Source organism: Carassius auratus, chromosome 12 (assembly GCF_003368295.1).
Source record: "Carassius auratus strain Wakin chromosome 12, ASM336829v1, whole genome shotgun sequence".
Taxonomy (NCBI): Eukaryota; Metazoa; Chordata; class Actinopteri; order Cypriniformes; family Cyprinidae; genus Carassius; species Carassius auratus.
The window spans coordinates 15,745,123-15,766,491 of NC_039254.1; the positions used below are offsets into that span (position 1 = coordinate 15,745,123).

Genomic DNA, 21,369 nt, shown 5'->3' on the forward strand with positions numbered 1-21,369 from the left:
TTAAATTTTTTTTTACATTTTATTGAAAAAAAAGCATGTCTAATTAATTAAAATCATGAAACATATACATTTTCACATCAATTTATTTAAAGTTTAAAGGGGTCATATATGATGTGATTTCAAGTTTTCCTTTCTCTTTGGAGTGTTACAAGCCGATTGTGCATAGATAAGATCCCTGAAGCTGCAAAAACTAAAGTCTCAAAAACCAAAGAGATATTCTTTATCAAAGTTAAGACTCTGCCATCCCTCCTAAAACGGCTCATTCAAACACGCCCCCACTTGTCTGAGTCACTATGTGGAAATATTTACGTAATGCCGCCCAAATGTTCACGCAAAGAAAGAAGGCGTGGTTTCAGTAACACAGTTAGTGTTGAAGCAGTCATGTCAGGGTGATGCTGTGTGTATTTAGGCGAAAGCAAAAGCACTTTATTTGGCCTTATGAAAGTAGATGCATTTAGGAATCTTTAAGATTACTTACAACAGAACAGCAACGCATTTTATGGACGACTGATTCATGAACCTAGGAGAAGAGGTCATTCTGACTTTGCTACGACAATCTGGCACTTCTGAATTAGCTATTGTATGTTCTGTTATTAGTTTATGTATTTGCTATTGACTGTTCTAATGCTGAGTTTTTTGCTGTGTGTGTGTGTTTGTGTGCGAGACAGGGTCAAACAGTGGAGTCAGCGGTCTTAACCGTCTATTGACATTTATTTTGAAAGCTGAAGCTTACAGTTATGGAAAGTGGCGTTACATTTCTGACGATTGCTTGTGGTGTTCGGCCAATCACAATGCACTGGGTCAGTTGTCCAATCAGAGCAGACTGCACTTCTCAGAATGAGGGACTTTGTAGAAAACTACGTGTTTGAGAGAGGCGGGGCATAGAGGACCTACAATAATGTACAGTATTTGAAAAATAATGTTTTTTTTTTTTTTTACATTAAAGCATGGCAGCATATTCTGTTACACCAAATACACAAAACAATGATCTTTAAAAATTCATCATATGAAACCTTTTTTAACAAAAATTACATACACAAAAAGAAAAATAACTAGATGGAATAGAAAAATAGAAAGCTAGTGTTTTAGATACTTTCTTCTGCTTCCTGCACACATACCAGTATCTTCCCACAGATCTCATGGGAATGCAGACCGAGTGAACTTCAAGCGATGAATTAGTATGCTGATGAAAATGAACACTAATTTGTATTTTGTATGTTTACCTGCATTTAATTCTCAGGGGGTACATCAAGCAAATATGTTAGATTTGACTGACAAAAAGCGATTTTAGTTTTAAAAGATTAATGGCTTTAAACTTTTTTTGTGTGTCAGAAGTGTTTACATTTCTCTATTTTAGATTTGGGGTTTTGTGATTAGTCAATGCATTCACTCACTTGATATTGGAAATGAGCTTTCAAAATAAATATCCAACACTGACCAAAACTTTAAAAAAAATTATAATGAACATACAACTATATGTAGGTATGTAGGTAAATTTAAATGATTATCATTGTTATGTGGGTGAATATATAGTACAGACCAGTAGCGGTTTTAGGCACGGGCGAACCGGGCAGCCGCCCGGGGCGTCATTTTTTCGTGACACATTGGGGGGCGGCAGCACGAGCAGATAAACAAAAAATCATCTGTGTCGCGAAGCGGTTTTTCATCATTTATATAATTTCACTGTGTGTGGAATTGGCAAATTGGCGCTCCCTGCAGCTGCCGGCGCCCCTGCTTGCTGAAAATGTACACTGAAAATGCAAACAGAAGCTTTGTGTTGTGAGAGAAGTGTAAGGGGGTGGGGCGAGAGGCGCGTGCGACCTTTCACCTCTGGGTCTCTCTCAAATGGAACGGACAGGGCGGGGGTGGACGGGGACGGGGGATCCACACTAGTAATAGAATTAATAATAGGCTAAAGTCAGTCACAAACCTCGACTTTCTTCCAAATAACGCACATTTCATTCATAATGTTATAATACAGGCCTATAGTTCCTGCAAATGAAACTAGGTAATACAAAACGATTATGCGGTCATCAAGGTGAATTGGTTTAGTCTTGACTTCTGGTCCTGAGTGACAGTTGGGGGCATGGGAAATCTGTTGATTGTCGAGTGCCAAATAAACAGAGATGGAGAAGAAAAGATCAGAGCCATCAGGTGCCCAGTTTCGAAAAGAAGAAGAGGAGAAACGAGCAAAAGATAAAGGTATGCAACTATTGCCTCTGTATCATTACAGTAAGTTATCCATTTCGTGAATGAAGGGCTAATGTTAATTGGTGGTGGGTATAACTCTTTGTTTATCCTTTTTGCTATGATGCTTGATATGCTTATACAACAATAATTTGGTTTCAACTCAATCACGAGATCTAATTTATAATATTGTGCTTTGCAATAAAACTGTTACAAGTTCAGTTATCATTTCCATCATTTTTTTAACGTTAGGCCCTGTAAATAACCAACGGCATTTTCAAATCTGTAGGTTAAAGATGAACATTTGCTATTTATTTGCTACACAGTATGCTAAGTATAGTTTCCTTAATATAGTTTTACAAGTCATAACTAAAAGTGTGTCATGCGTATAATTTGAGGCAGTAACCTAATGGCTAATGGTACCTCCATGAAAGTTAGATTAACATACAAATTTTGGTTGAAAAATATCCTGAAACCCAAAATGTTTTTGGTGATTAAAAAATAAAATCCCATTGTTTTTGCCTATACATATAATTTAAAGTCATTTTATTTTTTAGTCCCAGTGACCACAGCATAACATGAATAAAATAGAATTTTTCAATATATATATATTTTTTTTACTACTTGTTTCTATGCTCTAAACAGTGTGATGACATGGGGGGAAAAATAAAATAAATAAATGTTTTTTTCCGGGTCTAGGAGGATATAGCGTGTAATGACAGCCAGTTAGTGTGTAAGAGCAAGTTTATATGTAACCCTTCTATTATGTTTTGAGTCAATTTGACACCAGGCTGTTTTAGCTTTATAAAACATTATCCTATGGTCTTTTGATTTCAAATGCAGTTCAATTGCAATTTCAGGGGCACTTCTTAAATATTTTTTTTTGGGGGGGGGGGCGCTCGAAAGGGGTCTCGCCCAGGGTGTATTTCAATGTAGAACCGCCACTGGTACAGACCAAAAGTTTGGACACACCTTCTCATTCAAAGAGTTTTCTTTATTTTCATGACTATGAAAATTGTAGATTCACACTGAAGGCATCAAAACTATGAATTAACACACGTGGAATTATATATGGAATTATACATAACAAAAAAGTGTGAAGCTGAAAATATGTCATATTCTAGGTTCTTCAAAGTAGCCACCTTTTGCTTTGATTACTGCTTTGCACACTCTTGGCATTCTCTTGATGAGCTTCAAGAGGTAGTCACCTGAAATGGTCTTCAACAGTCTTGAAGGAGTTCCCCGAGAGATGCTTAGCACTTGTTGGCCCTTTTGCCTTCTGTCTGTGGTCCAGCTCACCCCTAAACCATCTGGATTGGGTTCAGGTCCGGTGACTGTGGAGGCCAGGTCATCTGGCGCAGCACCCCATCACTCTCCTTCTTGGTCAAATAGCCCTTGATGCCTTCAGTGTGACTCTACAATTACATAGTCATGAAAATAAAGAAAACTCTTTGAACAAGAAGGTGTGTCCAAACTTTTGGTCTGTACTGTACATATACATACACACTCTCACACACATACATATGAAAGTCTTTATTGCATTGTTTTGTTTTATAACCCAACCCAAAAAATGGGAAGTGAAAGGTCAGTTAAATGTTCAACTCTAAAACTAAGAGTCAGAATAAAATGGCCAGCAGCAGTGCTGATGGGGAAGGACAGGCCACAATAGACCCATTGAGTCTCTGAATCACTCTCTGTCTTCTCAGAAACTCCTCAACACACACATTCCATAAGCTTAAACTAAATTAGCATTACCAGCACGTCTTGAGTTCACACTAACAAACAAGAGCACAAACTGGGAAACGCCTTGATTCAAGCAGTTCAAAAATCAGATATCAAAGTGGGAGGCACTGCTTTGTACAAACACATTTCTCTTCATGCTTGACTTTGCAATGTAAAACAGAGCAATTAAACTTGCACTTAAAACAAGTAACACACACACATAAGCATCATTACATGGAACTACAAACTTGCGCTTTCAAAAGCAAAGGATGTTAGGATTTTGTGTTTATGTTCCTACTCTGGTTTGATTCAGGCGACTACTATACGCTGAAAATGTAATAACTTAACTTAATAAATGTAAAAAAGACTTACTGAGGAAACTGCAATGTCTATTAAAGGCTCTCAAAATAAGTGCTCTGCGACTTAAAAAAGGTAGAATTAACAATTAATTGAAAAGTTTCTGTATATAACAGATAGCATTTCCCACCATTTTTACAAATGGTAATTTCCCCCGATCTTATTAAATGTGTCAACTTTCACATCAAATTCCTACAGTAGCGGTTTCCATCCAAAGATTCGATTTAAACGTATGTGCAAAACTGGAATATCGCATAAAACATTTGCGAATAAAGCACCATTTCCATTCACCGAGACAATGAGAACAAAATCGTCTTAAAACATTTTACATTTTAGGTGTATTATTGTTGTTTATGTGTTGAATTTAAGTTTTTAAAAAGACGCTGCAGAGCATGCATCATATCACGACTGTTAACACAATGCATTTAAAATCAGAATCATTCTCATGCAAAAAGACATGTTTACATGCAGATGTGAGCGTATGTGTGATGTCGAAACAGACTGGCTTGGAGTCGGCAGACTGGACAGCCAGTCACCTGTCCAGGCCGATCATCCGGGAAATCTGCTAATTGCCCGGTCGATCAGTGCATCTCTAATACAATATTGACACGATAGTGTAACAAACTGAAAATAAATGAATTACAAAGTCACAGCAATAATACACACACACAACAGAAAGTAGGATTTACTTGAAAAAAGCTTTTCCTTCAGAAATTGCTATTTAATTTCCCAAACAATTACAATGAAACACTGTATTAATTCTTAAGTATAATGACTGAAACAGTACTTTCTTGTAAAACATACTCCAATAATCCATTTCATTTACTTAAAAATATATTTTATACTCGTCCCCATAAGTGGGATTTAGCACCACATATACACATCTCATGCTTTAAGCAGAGTGTGTCAGCAGCAAACCATCCACAGCCGTTCGACAGCACTATACTTTCCACAGTAAAAGTCTATATTAGGAGCACATGTCTCCTCACAGTGCGCATGTCTCATATTTTCCATAAACAGCCTGGAGCTCTTGGTTATATGAGTGTCAACAACCACAGAGAGAGACTACACAGGACAAAAACAAGCATGTGAGCATGAGGTCAGAAGACACAAAGTGCAACTTCATCAATACTGCTAAACCATTTTTGATGATTAGAAGTAACCATTTAGACTTACTGCAAACTTGTGATCATTTTGTCTTGAATTCCACTCTGTCCTCTTTACACAAACTGACTTTGTATACAACGAGGAAACAGCTTTATGCAAAGTTGAATAACTTTCTGCAGAGAAGACATTTGACATGCAAATAGCAGATTTTCACATTTATGTATGTCTCTACTTGAGCCCCTTGGGACTGGAGCCCAGCTGCCGGCCTTGTGTTTCCAGTGACTTCCAGAGTACACACACATACACACACCTGATAGACATCCAATTACCCAGAGATCACCACAGGCTCCAGTCTTCCCACCAGCTAATAAATGTCTCCTGCTTAATCCTAATTACATTTAGTCATTAGTCATCTGAGAACGCCTGCACTGAAACCAGACAAATGCAGCATTATGTCAACCTACAAAACCAGAAACACCCTTTTCGTCCTGAACCATACAGCTTATATTACAGCAAGCTAAATACAATACATGTAAGATACAAGAGGAAAATAACATGAGGTTCAGTCAAGATTTACACTGTATATAAAAAAATAAATAACAGAAAATATACTGCTAATTTTCTGCCAGGAAATCATCCATTTATTTTATTAACATTTCTGAGAAAACACCAAGCAATCAAGCGCAAACTTCAATACTGAAAATTCCTGCACGTGTCCTATTTTATATAATTTTTTCAAATGTTTTTCAAATAAATTATTCAAATAAAAATGTAAATGCATTGAATACAAACTTTTTTTATCGGCCAGTTTAATTTCATTGTACACCTCTATTTTTATATTTTCATCGTTCCAACCCGCTAAAATATGATTTCAATTATTAAAATGAGTTAATGTTTTTAACAAAATTAACAAAATAATTTTACTATATAATCTTAAGAGAATGTATTAATCTAGGTTAATGTTATTTTAGGAATATAATACTGTTCAGGTAATTCATGTTTGTTCATAATACAATAACAGATATTACTTTACATAACTTAAAACGTAAGAAATGTATGGAACCATATCTTTCCAGTTATTTCTGTAGTGACTTTGCTCATAATTAAAGCTTTAATAATACTAATAATTCAATATAATTTGTTCTATTAGACAACATAGCATAGATTAAAATGCTTGTAACATTTAAAACTATTTTATTTTATTTATTTATTGACAATATAGTATAGTGCGTGTATGTATGTATGATAAATAAACAGGGTTCCTACAAGATTACTTTTCCAATCCAGGAAAATGACAAATCACTTATATAGCCAGGTTTTTCAATGACACAGTAATCTACTGTGTAGCCAGGCCTTTTCTGAGATTTCATCAAACTAATTTGTTTAAAATAAAAAAGGAGAGTCAACGTCTAATAGTCTTCTATATCTTAGTACCTCAAAGAAGAAGTCGTAGTATCCCTGATGATGCTAGTAGGCTAACATTGGCATCTTAAGAAATATTCCAATATTTAAGTCCGAAATTTCATCCTGCCACCACTCGAAAACAGAGCATGAATAAAAAATCTACTTTTATGCATACACTTGGCAACAGATGTGACAACAACGTTACACCAGCATGCATTAAACTAGAGCAACTGTAATGTTACGTATTCTGACCAACAGAAAGTTGCGAAGATCAACAGATGAACCATTGTATCCGTTAAAATCGCAACGACATTCAAATGTTCGAATCTAAAATTAAATGCGCGGGACGATAGATTAATGCAATCGAAAACCTTACCACGAGCGCTCGTCTTCACAAACCCACTGGATGCGTGTGCCTTGAGCTTCATCTTGGAGAAACTCGCTCTGAAAAAGCCAGATGTCTTGGAGAGTCTCTTGGCAGCTCACCACGCATGTGTTGAGAGTTGCATAGGAATCAGTGGATGAAGATGATGGGTTATTGGTAACAGAAGCACGTAGAAACCAAAGGAGGTTTCTACTGTAATGTTACGTATTCTGACCAACAGAAAGTTGCGAAGATCAACAGATGAACCATTGTATCCGTTAAAATCGCAACGACATTCAAATGTTCGAATCTAAAATTAAATGCGCGGGACGATAGATTAATGCAATCGAAAACCTTACCACGAGCGCTCGTCTTCACAAACCCACTGGATGCGTGTGCCTTGAGCTTCATCTTGGAGAAACTCGCTCTGAAAAAGCCAGATGTCTTGGAGAGTCTCTTGGCAGCTCACCACGCATGTGTTGAGAGTTGCATAGGAATCAGTGGATGAAGATGATGGGTTATTGGTAACAGAAGCACGTAGAAACCAAAGGAGGTTTCTATGGAAGCAGATTAGACTCAATAATAATTTCCACAAAAAAATAAAAAAAAAATAAAAAAAAATAACGATGCACATGCATATCCCAATCCACATGCATGAAAACCAATTCACGTGCACAAAATAAGAATAAATATTAATAAAAACGTTTCACAAATGCAAAACCCAATTCACAGATATACAACTGTGTACAACTATTCTGAATGTTTAAAATTCATGAGTGCATCACTGACTGTGAATGTGCGTGAATTGCCCTGGATTTGTGTGTGTATTTTTGCAGCACTTTAGCCAATCAGACCAACCCATATAAATAGCTCTGTATGAAGGTACTCTGGACCAATCATAACCTGCTGTGGGCGTGCTTACCTGTATGTTATGTCATCAGCGCGAGACCAAAGTCAAATCTCAGTTCAGCAGAGTAGAGTTTGTGTAACTGGTCGTTTCTTTTCAGTTAACCTTTTTGTGATGACTGATGAGGCAATAGGGGTACTTTGTAACTGCTCTTGACTACACCACTCCCATGTTGTTTGGGTAGGAGACTTCAAGTCACTGGAGGGTTTCTCCCACTCGGCTATCCAATAAATGAATAAACTTAAGGCAAAACTACTACAAAATATAACATAATTTTATTAAATACATGGATTCTGGTCTCATTTGATTTCACTCAAAAGCTAGCTAAACTTACAGTTGAAAGATGGCAGTACAAGTGACTATGGAGGGTAACACTACTTAAAAAAAGAAAAAAAAGAAAATACACACAACAAATTAATAAATACAATAAACCCCATAAGAAATTACAAATTTCCTACACAGCACACTAAAGCTGTAGAAGATGACCTCACACAATAAACTATAAAGAAAAATCACAAAAAACATAAACTAAGTAAGAAACAAAAATAAAGGTAAGGAAAACAGTGGTAAGTTGCACAGAATAAATCAAACACTTAATTGCTTTTTGACTGATTCCAGAAGCCACAGGAAGTGCAACAGTCGTTAATATCCATTGCTCAACATAGCCTCAACGTGAGGGCCTTTAAGGCAACTTCTGTGCAGTGTGTTGCAATGGTAACTCATGTCCACCACTCATCCAGTCGAACCTTATCAGCATCAAGGCATTAAGACCACATGTCTAAAACAATTCAACAGAGCTTGTTCTCCCAACGAGCGACCAAGATTCAAGATTCAAGATTTTTATTCGTCACATATAGTACACAATTATATATAGCGTATATAACCAGCAGTGAAATGTGAGTCAGGTCCGCTCCATGGACAGTGCAATTATTAAAGATAAAAACACTGATGAAAATATACATAAATATAGCTATGTACGAATGAAATAAAAGTAAACAATAAAAATATAAGAATAAAATATATTTTAAAAAATGTATATTGTAGAACGCAAAATAATGTGCATGAAAGTAAACTGTAGTCTTAAATATTAAGATACACAGGGATGTACAATGTGCATTATACTGTAGTCTTAAATATTTAGATACACAGGAATGTACAAGAGAAAAATGTGCAAACAGGTTGACACTGTCAGTGTGTCTATGTGAGGCAGTGAATGATGAATATCTTACTGATAAAATTAATATTAAGTGGAGACATGAAGATGTTAAGAGGCTGGTTTTGAGTTTAGGAGCCTGATCTTCCTCCTGAGTCTCTCGGTTTTGGCATCAGGCTACGGAAGCACTTACCAGATGGCAGCAAAATGAAAAGATCGTTACTGGGGTGGGTGGAGTCTTTGATGATTTTAACAGCTCTGCTTTTGCAGCGTTTGAGGTAAATGTCCTGCAGAGAGGGGAGAGCAGACCCTGATATGCGCTCAGCTAAGCGCAAAACTCTCTGCAGGGCTTTGCAGTGTTGACTGGAGCTGTTCCCATACCACACTGAGATACACTGAGTCAAAACACTTTCTATTGGCCCTGAATAGAAAGTTTTCAGGATTGCTGGTGAGACCCTGAATTTCCTCAGCTGTCGCAGATGGTACAGTCTTTCCAGGCTTTATTAACCTGTGTTTGAATGTGAGTAGTCCAAGTGAGGTCCTCCGAGATGTTTACACCAAGGTACTTGAAGCTGTTCACCCTCTCCACAGGGGTCCAGCTGATCATAAGAGGCCAAACAATTCAAGCACTGCCACCATTCCACTAAAAAGGAAGTGGCATATTTATAGGGAAATTACTCCCTATACAGATACCCTCAGCAGTGCCCTCTATTGACTTGGCTACATGTTTTATCTTTGCATGCTTACTTAAAACTTTGAATTAAAATCGGGCATTTAAACACATTCCTTAATGTGACCAGTGTAAGCCAGCGGCTGCTGTTTAGTCCAGTGTGTGTTATAATTTAATAATGATCGATTCTTATGTTTATTCAATAAATAATCATTAACATGGATACCATACCAGAAAAAGCATGCAATTCAATGTGGACCAGCAACTTTTTGATTCTTCAAAATATCTTCTTTTGTGTTCAGCACAAGAAAGAAATGAATACAGGTTTGGGACAACGTGACAGTGACTAAATAATGACAGAAATTAAATTTTAGGGTGATATATTCCATTAATGACAGTTGGCTGCATGTTTAATAGACCTACTTACTGTCCCTTTAAGACCTGCACACATCTAGAAGTTTCACTTGGAACTGAAACTGTCATAACAGTCATTTTGCAACTCATCCATTTGGTCAGTTTCAACATATTTTTTTAAGTCATGCATTATAACTACATTTCTTTTAAAATGGTACCCTATGACTTTGAACATGTTAAGGCGTAAAACTTTGTATGCATTGTTTTTTTTTATTATTCTAAACAAGTTAGTTGTGACAGTTGATAAAGTTTTCTGAATATTTTGGGAATTAAATGTCTTTGAAATGACCTGACCATGATAAATTGTAATTTGCATGTGAGTCTTTAGCATTCTTTTAAAGGGGGGCGGGGGGGTGAAATGCTATTTCATGCATACTGAGTTTTTTACACTGTTAAAGAGTTGGATTCCCATGCTAAACATGGACAAAGTTTCAAAAAACCTCTTCCGGTTTGTCACAAGTTTCGGAAAGTTTTTTTCGAGTATGGCTCTGTGTGACGTTAGATGGAGCGGAATTTCCTTATATGGGTCCTGAGGACACTTCTGCCGGAAGAGCGCGCGCTCCCGTATAGCAAGGCTGAGCAGCACAGACATTTCACTGATCAGAGCGATTCACTGATCAGAGCGAGAGCGTCGCGAAAAGTCACAAAAGAAGTGTGTTTTTGGTTACCAGGGCAAGACAACCCTGCACAGATTACCAAAAGAGAAACAGCATTAAGGGACCAGTGGATGGAGTTTATTTTTACAGAGCATCAACGGAGTTGTGCAAGTGTTTGTGTTTGTTCCCTGCATTTCGAAGATGCTTGTTTTACAAACAAGGCCCAGTTTGACGCCGGATTTGCATATTGTTTATTTCTTAAGGATGATGCAATCCCAACGAAAAAGGGTCACGATCGTGTGTTGGAACCGCAGGCGGTGAGTAAAACTGATTCAAATATCTCTGTGTTGTAACTGCACTTTCCACATGTACAGCTTAAAAAAAAAAATGAAATAAAAAGACGACATAAAGTGGAACTTAGTCATTTTCCAAAACCGCTAAGCAAATATATACAGTTTCAGTACATACCACATACGTACGCATTTGCTGATGCTGCTCTTGTTAAATTTCAGCCTCTGGGTCTGTGTCACAGCTTCCTAACGCGAAAGCCTACTGGCGCTCGTGATTCTTTAGCTCCGCCCTTTAAAGTACATTTCATGGCCGAATGATAAATACATTTAACACATTATGTGGAGGGCAGCAGTGGCTCAGTGGTTCATGTAGGTTGTCTACAAACCGGCTCCACCTGACCAAGCGATGAGATGTCCTTGAGCAAGACACCTAACCCCAGCTGCTGCCGACGAGCTGGATGACGCCTTGCATGGCATTCTCCTTGCATGGCAGTCGCTGTCAGTATATGAATGAGTGTGTGTGAATGGGTGAATGTGAGGCAACTTGTAAAGTGATTTGGATGGCCATGGGGTCTGTTGAAAGCGCTTTAGAGTTTTACATCAAAACTCAACACATGATTAAACATTAACAATGGATAATCACAGTAATATAATGTGGGAAAAAAATAAGTAAATGAATGTTGATTACAGTAAGAAATTAATACATAAAGGTAAAGAATATAAAAGAGATAGGAGATTAATGTGCAGGAAGAGGACTGTAACTCATCCAGATGTTGTGCCAAAGTGTTTAAATCCTGAAAAATGCAAGGAAAACATTAGTGTGTGTTAAATAAACACTGCATCCTATTGGACAAATGGTAAGTGTAAGCACACTGTTATTCATACACTGAGTTCTCATCAGGTCTATTCATCTTTATATAAAACTGTGATGATGACGGCAAGGTGTGAGCTAAACATTGGCGAAATGCATTGCTGAACAAAAACAGGGCAATGAGCAGAATTATCCACAGCAGCAGCTGGCTTACACTGGTCACATCCAGGTATAGACAGGCCTATTTGAAATTTGAAATATTCACAATTTATGTATACCGTTAGGGTGAATTGTGAAATGTATTTTATGAATGTATATATTTATTTTGTACACTTGAATTTGCTTATGTGAATATATCTATTCGTTGTGCACATGAATTGGTTTTCATTGCATGTGAATTGGAATATGCATGTGTGCATCATCGTGTTTTTTTTTGGCGTCAATTATTATTGAGTCTAATCTGCTTCCATAAGTGTCTGGGCTTTGTGATCAGTGACCACCCTGGAGGCGGGGCCAAACCTCGCGTTTTGTGTGGATAATGGATATGGGGGGCAAAAAGAATGAGAATGGGAAAATCGAAGTCGTGCCATATCATTTCACAATGAGCTGTTGTCTGCAGTTGAAAGCAGTTATTGATTGTTTTGTTGATTGTTGAGAATACGGACTGCATTTAGGCCTTAACTTGCATTATTCTTATTGCATATACATAAAATCCTATAATAAAATAAATACATCGAATCAATATACGTGGCATGCATGCAACACGTGTAGTGTTATTAGTGCTGAGTAAATTCGTGTCAGTACGCCGCATTTAAAACACTTAGATACTTAATCAACTTTTATAAAAATGCCTGCAAAGAAAATATTAGGTTACAGGTGTGCATTTTGACACAGAACAATGACACTAACATATTTTAAGATATGTCAGAGCAAGATATTTTCAGTTGATACAGCTCAAACATGCATTGTAGTGTCTCTAATTATTCCCTGAGATATGTTACTAGGCTATGTAATTTGTATTCAACTGCGCCACCTTCTGGTCAAACATGTTAGAGGCTCCTCGCGGAATACTAGAAAAAAAAAAAAAGACAACAATTTTCAACACTGTCAAATTATTTGCAAGATTATAATTATGCGAAATATACTGGTGGGGGGGGGGGGGGGGGGGGGCATATACCCCTGAAATTGATTTTAGTTGTAGAGTACGGAGCTATGGTAGCTTTATGGTAAAAAGTCTAACATTGATATATATCAGCCGTGATGACACCAATTAAATAAAAAAAAAAACATGAATAAACAAAATTCACAACACTTATACACACTGAAAACAAATACTGAAGTACGATTTACTTGGGGAGGGAAAGGCAAGGAAACAATTTTCACTCAGTAGTAAATTCCACAAATAATTCCAAAAGAAACAAGTAGCCGAATTAGTGACGTTTTTTTGAAAACAGCAACCATGTTTTAACTCTCGATTGGGTTTACTCTAACAAATACTACGAAATGACTTTTTATAATGTTATGATATTTCACTGTATGTGTATCGCCAGACCACTGCATGTGGAACATTATCTGAATGAGTGAACATCTCTGCAGTTTACAATGACAGCACATGTCCAGCAGCAGTGACAGCTGCAGAGATTAGACATATATTTATGAAGGCATGAGGGTTTAGGTGAACTATTACTTTAACCCTGTGAAGGCAAAACTAGGAAATAGTCTGGAGAAATCAAATTAGACAAAATGTAGCACATTTCTTTTCTTGAGTATCATGTTTGATGTATCAGGGTTTTATGACACATATAGTATGATATAAGTGAGAATATGGATCTTTAGTGACGCTCTAGGAGGAAAAATATGCAATTTGGTGCAGTTAGTGATATTTAAATGGCTGAAGTTCTAATAGCTTGTAATGGAAATCACTGAGAACAGTATAGCAGACTGTTTCCATAAAATGCAGACAAGATATTATGCTGTAGCCTCTGTCTTTATAATATTATATTTAATGCTTAGTTTTATGATAAATGTCTTTTTTTTTGTTGTTGTTGTTTTTTGCTAATAACTGTTTTATTTGGTTGATGGAAGGCTTGAAGTAGATGGTTTAGAGTAGCGCTGTCAAACGATTAATCGTGATTAATCACAGTTTAAAATAACTCTTTACTGTTTTAATATATTTTAAAATGTAATTTATTCCTGTGATGTAAAGCTGAATCTTCAGTATCATTAGTGTCACATGACCCTTCAGAAATAATTTGCTCCAGAAAAATGTATCATTATTAATAATGTTGAAAATGGTTGTCCTGGCGGCTCAATATGTTTTGGGGAAACTGTGATTTTTATTTCAGAATTCTTTGATGTATTGAAAGAACATTTATTTAAAATAGACTATATATTTCTTTACAGTCAGCAAACTTTCTGCTAAAATATAATGTATAAAAAAATCAATAGATATGTGTCGACAAAATAAAACTGAATGAAGCTAACTACAACAAAACTTTGAAATTAAAAATCCAAAAGTATTATAATCTTATATTTCTATTTGCCTCTATTTTGCTTTTTAGTTTTTGTTGTTATCGATTGGCAGCAAATCTTTCCCCCTTTTTCCTCAACAAAATCTCCTTATAGTGACATATATATCTTTAATGATTTTAAAATATCCCATGTCTACAAATTCACTAACAAACCAGGGTCAAACGTCTACAGAAGTTAACCTGCTGTGTCAATAAACAAGGAATAATCTTGGACTTATGCAATTATTAATCATTCCCCTTTATGTTCCTCTGATATTGGATTTCAGGTGAAGCACATCTTTTATTCATTGAGCAGCATGAATACGTGCATTACTAGACTGGAGATTGGTGTGTAGTTTATACTCTCACTGCTGTGTTTGTGTAGGACATGGCGATCTTTCTGACAGTGGAGGAGAAGGGTGCAGGACTGTTCCTGCTCACTGGGCCTGAGGATATGGTCACTGAAGTGGGACCTTGGTAAGACCAATCCTAATTTATTCCACCCATTTTGAACCCTGTAAAGCCTGCAAAGTGAAATAATAGAGTAAGCAAAAGTGATTTTTTTATAAATGGAATAGTATGTCAAACCTTTACACAACATCTGAAACATTTTTATTCTTTATGTGTTGGTTTATGTGTGTGTATCATGTTTGAAACATCAGGCTTTTATACCTCATAATATTCAAGGGAGACCAAAGATCTCAGTTTTATTCAGAAATATGCAGTTTTCATTTTTTTTTTTTTTTTTTTTGTTAGGTCCAAATATATAATGTCATGTGATATAATGATAACTGAGAGATGAACAAATAAGCACTCCTCAAAAGCCTGATGTATTTTATTCAATACTCTCATATTTAGCATGATTTTTCTCCTTTAGTCCAGTAGGCCTAAGTGTTCATCTTTCAGCATTAATAAAAATTTGTTGTCAAATGATTAATCACATTATATATAATGATTAATTATATATATATATATATATATATATATATATATATATATATATATATATATATAAGAAAAATATGTTATGTTTATATATTAAATATATCTAATATATACTGTATGTGTGTGTATTTATACATACATAAACACAGTACACAGACTTATATAATGTAGACAAAATGCATATTTTAAATATGATTAATCATTTGACAGCACTTCTAAAAATAAAAATGTAATTATTGTGTAATGGTTGTAAAGATGCCACAGCAAAAAGACCACAACCTGAAGGAGAGAGTTTTACAGTAAAACTTAAAGGCCTTTTACTTACTAAAAACCTATAAACTGTCAGTCAGATGACAGAAGATGTAGCAGATTGTGTCCAACAAGTTTTTGATAATTTAAAGGCCTTAGAAATTTGCATATTAAATATGAGACACTAGGCTTTATAGGGTTAATTGCATTTTTTTTATTTATTATTATTATTCAATAGGCAGCTTCATCTGGCCAAGTACTACCAACAGACAAAGACTGTCCGCCTGTGTGTAAAGTGACTTAGTTGATACCACAATAATACACAGACATGGAAAGAAGTGTTCATATAGCATGCTTTCCCAAGGTTATGTTGTGCAGTGATTCTTCCAGTAGGTGGCTGTCTTCTGAAAGGTATTCTCCTGGGTTTGTGTCTATGTGTGCAGGGTGTCAGAGTTTCGCAGGGTAAAGGAGCAGGAAAGGCTGGATGTTACCAGGGTAAAGCCAACAGTCTGGTGAAGAGAGCAGAAGCTGAGGATTTACTGAGGGAGCACATCTGCAAACTCACTGCAGGAGAAGAATAATATGACCACATACAGTCGTGATGATTCATGATGATCCAGATCAGAACTAGACTGCTTTGTTGCAGTTTACACTCTAAGTGCACAATACGTTGCAACACATCACGATGCACCTTCAGTTGATAGAGGCTCCATTTCTGTTTTTGGTGCACTACATAACTACTCCATATATATATATATATATATATTTATGTTTCCTTGCTGTAGATTTATTAGATATACTGTATGTCATATTTCTGACTTGTTCCAAAAACTTAATTACCCCTTTAAACTTAAAATCTGTCTGTGCCACCTTTAGCAGCAAGAACTGATAACTATAGATCAGTGTATATATAGATGTGACTTTTTTAGCTGGTAAAAATACTAGTGTACTAATAATTTTTGCCACCACTGTATATACAAATGTGTGTTCGCTGTATACATGAATTATCCTGAATTACTTGTCTTTCATTTAGATCTGGAAGATAATTTCATTTAATTTTATCTAGACATGTGCTGCGCTTGCATCATAGGAGGAAAGAAATGTAAGAGGTTTGAATCTATGCTTGAAAAGCTCCTGTCTCAACATCTCAACAGTCCTCTTCTTTGAGGTTGGTGATGTCGTTCTGGACCATTCTGTCAACAATAATCTTGATTGTCCACCTGAATGATCTCAAACTTAAATTCTGAAAAATGTTGGACATTTACTGTAAATAACAGAAGTTGGAATAAACTTCTGGACCCAGGAGGACTAAACATCTGTCATCAAAAATCACAGTCCACCCCCAGCTTCACTAAAAGAGAAGCCATGATTTTTACATGGTCAATTGGGGAAATTCTGATTTGATCTGAAATTCATCTGCACCTTCTACCTCTCTCTCTACGTCTCTCAGTCCATGTCTTCTTACAGTTTCTGCTCTTGCTCTTTCCACTACACTAATGCCCTTCTCTCTAGGCATGTCTTCTCCCTTTCCTTCTCCTCTCCACTTTTCTCGCATCTTTCTCTCTGCTAATCTGTTTACACTCTTCATCTTCTCACTCATTACACCCCTTTCTTGTTATGCATATAGTGCATCAAATATCTTGATACATTATGTGCCAACAAACCATCAGGATAACACTTTTTTCGGTAACACTTTAGAATAAGGTTCCATTAGTTAATGTTAGTTAACTACTTTCGTTAACATGAACTAATCAAGAACAATCCTTCTACAGCATTTATAAGTCTTAGTTCATGTTAATTTCAACATTTACTAATGCATTATTTAAATCAAAAGTTGTGCTTGTTAACATTAGTTAATGCACTGTGAATTACCATGAACTAACAATGAATAACTGTATCTTCATTAACTAACATTAACGAAGATGAATAAATACAGTAATAAATGTATTATTCATTGTTTGTTCATGTTAATTAATACATTAACTAACATTAACTAATGGAACCTTATTCTAAAGTGTTACCCTTTTATCTTATGGTCCCTTTTGAACATTCTGTTGACACTAAGACCCAATTCCAATCCTATTTTATACTTTATACTTTAAAAAACTTAAATTTTTACATTATATTTTCCAGCAACAAGAGGATATAATCGTTGTTTTTAAGTAAACTCTTAAAAGACAAACACACAGACGTGCATACACGCAACTTCCATCTCTCTCTTCTCTCTCTCCTCTCTCTCTCTCTCTCTCTCTCTCTCACACTCTCGAACTGGCAATATTTGAGAAAAGGGTTTATTGATTTCTTCACTGAACAAAATTATAAAAGCGCAACACTTTTGTTTTTGCCCCCATTTTTCATGAGCTGAAATCAAAGATCTAAGACTTTTTTCTATGTACACAAAAGACCTATTTCTCTCAAATATTGTTCACAAATCTGTCTAAATCTGTGTTGGTGAGCACTTCTCCTTTGCCGAGATAATCTATCAGCTCACAGGTGTGAGGAAAAGTATTAATTTGTTTTATGTTACACTCAATCGTGAGTTCATATTAACAGTCATGTTACTCAAAGAAATGCAAAAAATCGCTAATGTTTGCTAACTTCAGATACTCTACTGACTGTAAGTAACTTTGCAAATGCATGTGGACTTAGTCTACCCCTAACCAGTCTACTAATACTTTTTTTTAACACTCTAATAAGAGTTATAAGACATCTAGGTGATGTAGTCAACAGAATGTGTTAAAGGGACCATAGAAAAATAAAGTGAAACTAAAAATGCAAATAAAAACAACAATACTAGACAAGATATATTTTCAGTGTTTTATTAAAAATGACCTAAATAATTTCCAAAAATAAAATATTACAGAAAATACACCTCTTAGGGAGGACAAAAATTGTCCTCCTATATACATATACTGTAGTTTAGATTTTCAGTTCTCAAAAAAGAACTTATCACTTATTTTGTCAAATGACAGACCTTTTCATGTAGATCCAAAGGCACTAAAATATAAAAACGCTACAATTCTTGATCTCACACAATGCACCACTGTAATGTGTAATATAACAGTGCTTCAGTGTCTGCATCCCTTAGTTAGGAAACACATTTAAACAGGCAAGTTGTTCATTGGCAGTGTTCCTTCAACTGATGGGATGAACTATGGAAGACATGCTAGTTTGAAATACTGTAAGTAATTGCGAAGTTCCTCACAGTCAGTTCCAGTTCTTTCTCAGCTTAAAGCTGTTTTTTGCTTTGTAAACCGAGGGCTCTGGACATGCAGTATGGGATGATGCTGACCGTGACGAGGGGAACGGTGGCACTCTTGCAGAAAGACAGCAGGTAGAAGAGGGCAGCCGTGTGTGAGGGAGGCTTGATGGTATCGAAGAGATGCAACAGAGACAGAGAAGTGATGATACAGGCCATCCTGACTCGAGCACTACTGCTCTTCTTGCTTTCGGTGTACAGCGGCGAGTGAAGGCCGAGTCCCAGACCAAACAGGGTGCCCATGTTCCTCAACAGGCTGGCGAACGGCGTGGTGTCCAAGTGGACCCAGGCTGGATTGACGCACCACCGCTGGGCTTTCTCAAGCGTCCACAGCAGATCCACACCCAGAGCTTTGAGCAGCAGGTACAAGCCCACCGCGAAAGAGAGCAGGAACACTGTGACATTGAAGTAATTCTTTAGACTGGCACTGTAGATCCATTTCTGTCTGCTGAAGGCCTCGGCAACAATCATGCCTGTGAAAAAACAAGAATAACTATATTAATTCTCAAGAATACATTTACACATTTTTGTGCTTCTTCAGTTTAACAGGTATACGACGAGTCAGAAATGTACAATAATTAACATTTTTAGTACATAAAAAAAAAAAAAAGAAGCCTCTTAGATATTAATATTGTGATATAAGCATTTGGTATTTCTGCAATGTCAAAGCTGAACTTTCAGCATCGTTACTCCGGTCTTCAGTGTCGCGTGATCTTTCAGAAGAGATTCTGTTCAGTTAATGAATTAATTAATGAATTTTAATGAATTTATATTCTAATGGTTCTTATTGTCAATGTTGAAAATACATTTTTGCAACTTCATATTTTCGTGGAAACCATTATACAGTCACTTCGATGCTTCATTGCTGAATAAAATGAAAATGAAAAGCCCCCTTAGGAATCTTTATGTTTAAGAGTATAGAAATGATGATTTGTTGAGCTGTCTACCTGAAATAACTCCTGCGAAAACTTGATGGGGGAAATGAGCGGCGATGAAGACCCGAGAGAGACAAACACAGACCTGAACGGTCCAGAAGAGTGTCCAAAGTGAACCACGTACGTATCTAGAAGAAATAAAATGATAGTACATCATAAACATCGCAGAAGCAACTATCTATTTTAAAACAAACGCAAAGTAAAATGACCTTTATAAATATAGTGATAAAGATTGACTTACAGGCTCTTAGATGAGGATTTCTTCTCTTTGCTCAGTATTATGGCGAGAATTGAGGTGACCAATGTGTAGTAAACACCAGCAGCGCCCATAGCGTGACCAGACGGGCTTCCTGCATCAACAAGCAGCTAAGTGAGCAAAGTGCTCTTTTGATGTGTGATAAAAAAGGTTTTGAGTGGACTAGTGTGGTACTTCTAGAGGAGAAAAACGCACCTGGACCGGTCTCACAAGTCATGGGATACTGCTCAATATGCGGTGTTGAGCTGTTGATGTAGTAGGAAGTCTCATGGACCCACCAGTATGGACGTTCTCCAAACAGGATCCTTAAATAGATGAAAGGAACAACATTAGATTTCAATTCATGATTTAATCTGACAGTAAACTCTTATTTGCTTACCATTTGAAGACCAGATTGAGCCAGTCTCCTATCACCGCCACCCAGATGAGCTTGATCCCGACTGATTCTTTCAGATGGAACCAGATGGGAAAGAAGATGAAGAAGGTGTTCCTCAGATCTGCCGCAAAGGAGACGAAAAGAAACCATCCTTGGGCGTCTTTGTAATGGGTCTGAAGGTATTGGGTGCTACTCACTCCAAACCCGTGCACTGTGTCCATCACAGCATTCATGTTTAGACTTTCTCCTCGGCACTATGTGTTGTAGAGCTGGTCAAGAGTGATAGTCCTCCGGCGCCTGCCTCTGCTTTTTATACTGCAGGCCCACCATGTCAACGCATGGACAAAAAGATCTTTGAACCTTGCACATGTGTAATAAAACACAGAGTGGAGCGGAAAAAAAAACAACAACACATGAGTTAAGAGCTTGTTTGTCCTGTCAGAAGAGATAACGCACAAACAAGTTCATTAGAAAAAGGATTTAGAAAAGACGTAGCAGTGACTCATTGAACTCTGTGACCTCAGAAACACGTCCAGCCTCAGTCCACATCTATAACTAATTTCTAAATAAGCATGTGTGTGTGTGTGTGTGTGGATGTATATATATATATATATATATATATATATATATATATATATATATATATATATATATATATATATATATATATATATATATATATATATATATATATATATATATATATATACATACATATACAGTGTGTGTATATAGCGAGAGAGAAAGAAGAAAGAGAGATAAATTGTGTGTGTGTAAAAATGTTTACTAATAATAAGATGTAAATACATGTTAATAAATGTAATCAAAATCTGTATTTGCATGAATTATAAAACATT

At 36.3% G+C, this 21,369-nt stretch overlaps 2 protein-coding genes and 1 long non-coding RNA gene across 5 annotated transcripts in view; 1 reads left to right on the plus strand and 2 right to left on the minus strand.

The window, feature by feature from the left end:
* Positions 1-8,160, minus strand: part of LOC113111949 (phosphatidylcholine:ceramide cholinephosphotransferase 1-like) — a 26,480-nt gene extending 18,320 nt beyond the window's left edge. Inside the window, exon 1 of one of the 3 annotated variants that reach the window (XM_026277229.1) lies at positions 8,064-8,160. The gene's annotated coding sequence lies outside the window, so the exon portion shown is untranslated. The other 2 variants (XM_026277230.1, XM_026277227.1) reach the window with 2 other exon arrangements.
* The window catches only part of LOC113111950 (uncharacterized), a 19,159-nt gene extending 2,751 nt beyond the window's left edge, over positions 1-16,408 (plus strand). Inside the window, exons 2-3 of the long non-coding RNA XR_003293378.1 lie at positions 14,878-14,969; positions 16,130-16,408. This is a non-coding gene — a long non-coding RNA (uncharacterized LOC113111950). The remainder of the gene's footprint in view (positions 1-14,877; positions 14,970-16,129) is intronic.
* Positions 16,409-18,627: 2,219 nt separating this feature from the next.
* Positions 18,628-20,807, minus strand: LOC113111951 (glucose-6-phosphatase). Its single transcript, XM_026277231.1, has 5 exons — positions 20,516-20,807; positions 20,332-20,441; positions 20,122-20,230; positions 19,893-20,008; positions 18,628-19,418 (listed from the first exon to the last, which is right to left on the minus strand). Exons 1-5 carry the CDS (start codon positions 20,743-20,745, stop codon positions 18,916-18,918), a joined length of 1,068 nt encoding a protein of 355 aa, XP_026133016.1. The 5' UTR covers positions 20,746-20,807; the 3' UTR covers positions 18,628-18,915.
* Between the last annotated feature and the right edge of the window lie 562 nt (positions 20,808-21,369).

Coding starts and splice junctions, on each gene's coding strand:
- LOC113111951 (XM_026277231.1), bottom strand. CDS start 20,745: ATGAATGCTGTGATGGACACAGTGCACGGGTTTGGAGTGAGTAGCACC. Junction 20,009..20,121: donor AAATCCTCATCTAAGAGCCT/GTAAGTCAATCT, acceptor TATTTCTTCTAG/ATACGTACGTGGTTCACTTT. Junction 19,419..19,892: donor TTTCGCAGGAGTTATTTCAG/GTAGACAGCTCA, acceptor GTTTTTTCACAG/GCATGATTGTTGCCGAGGCC.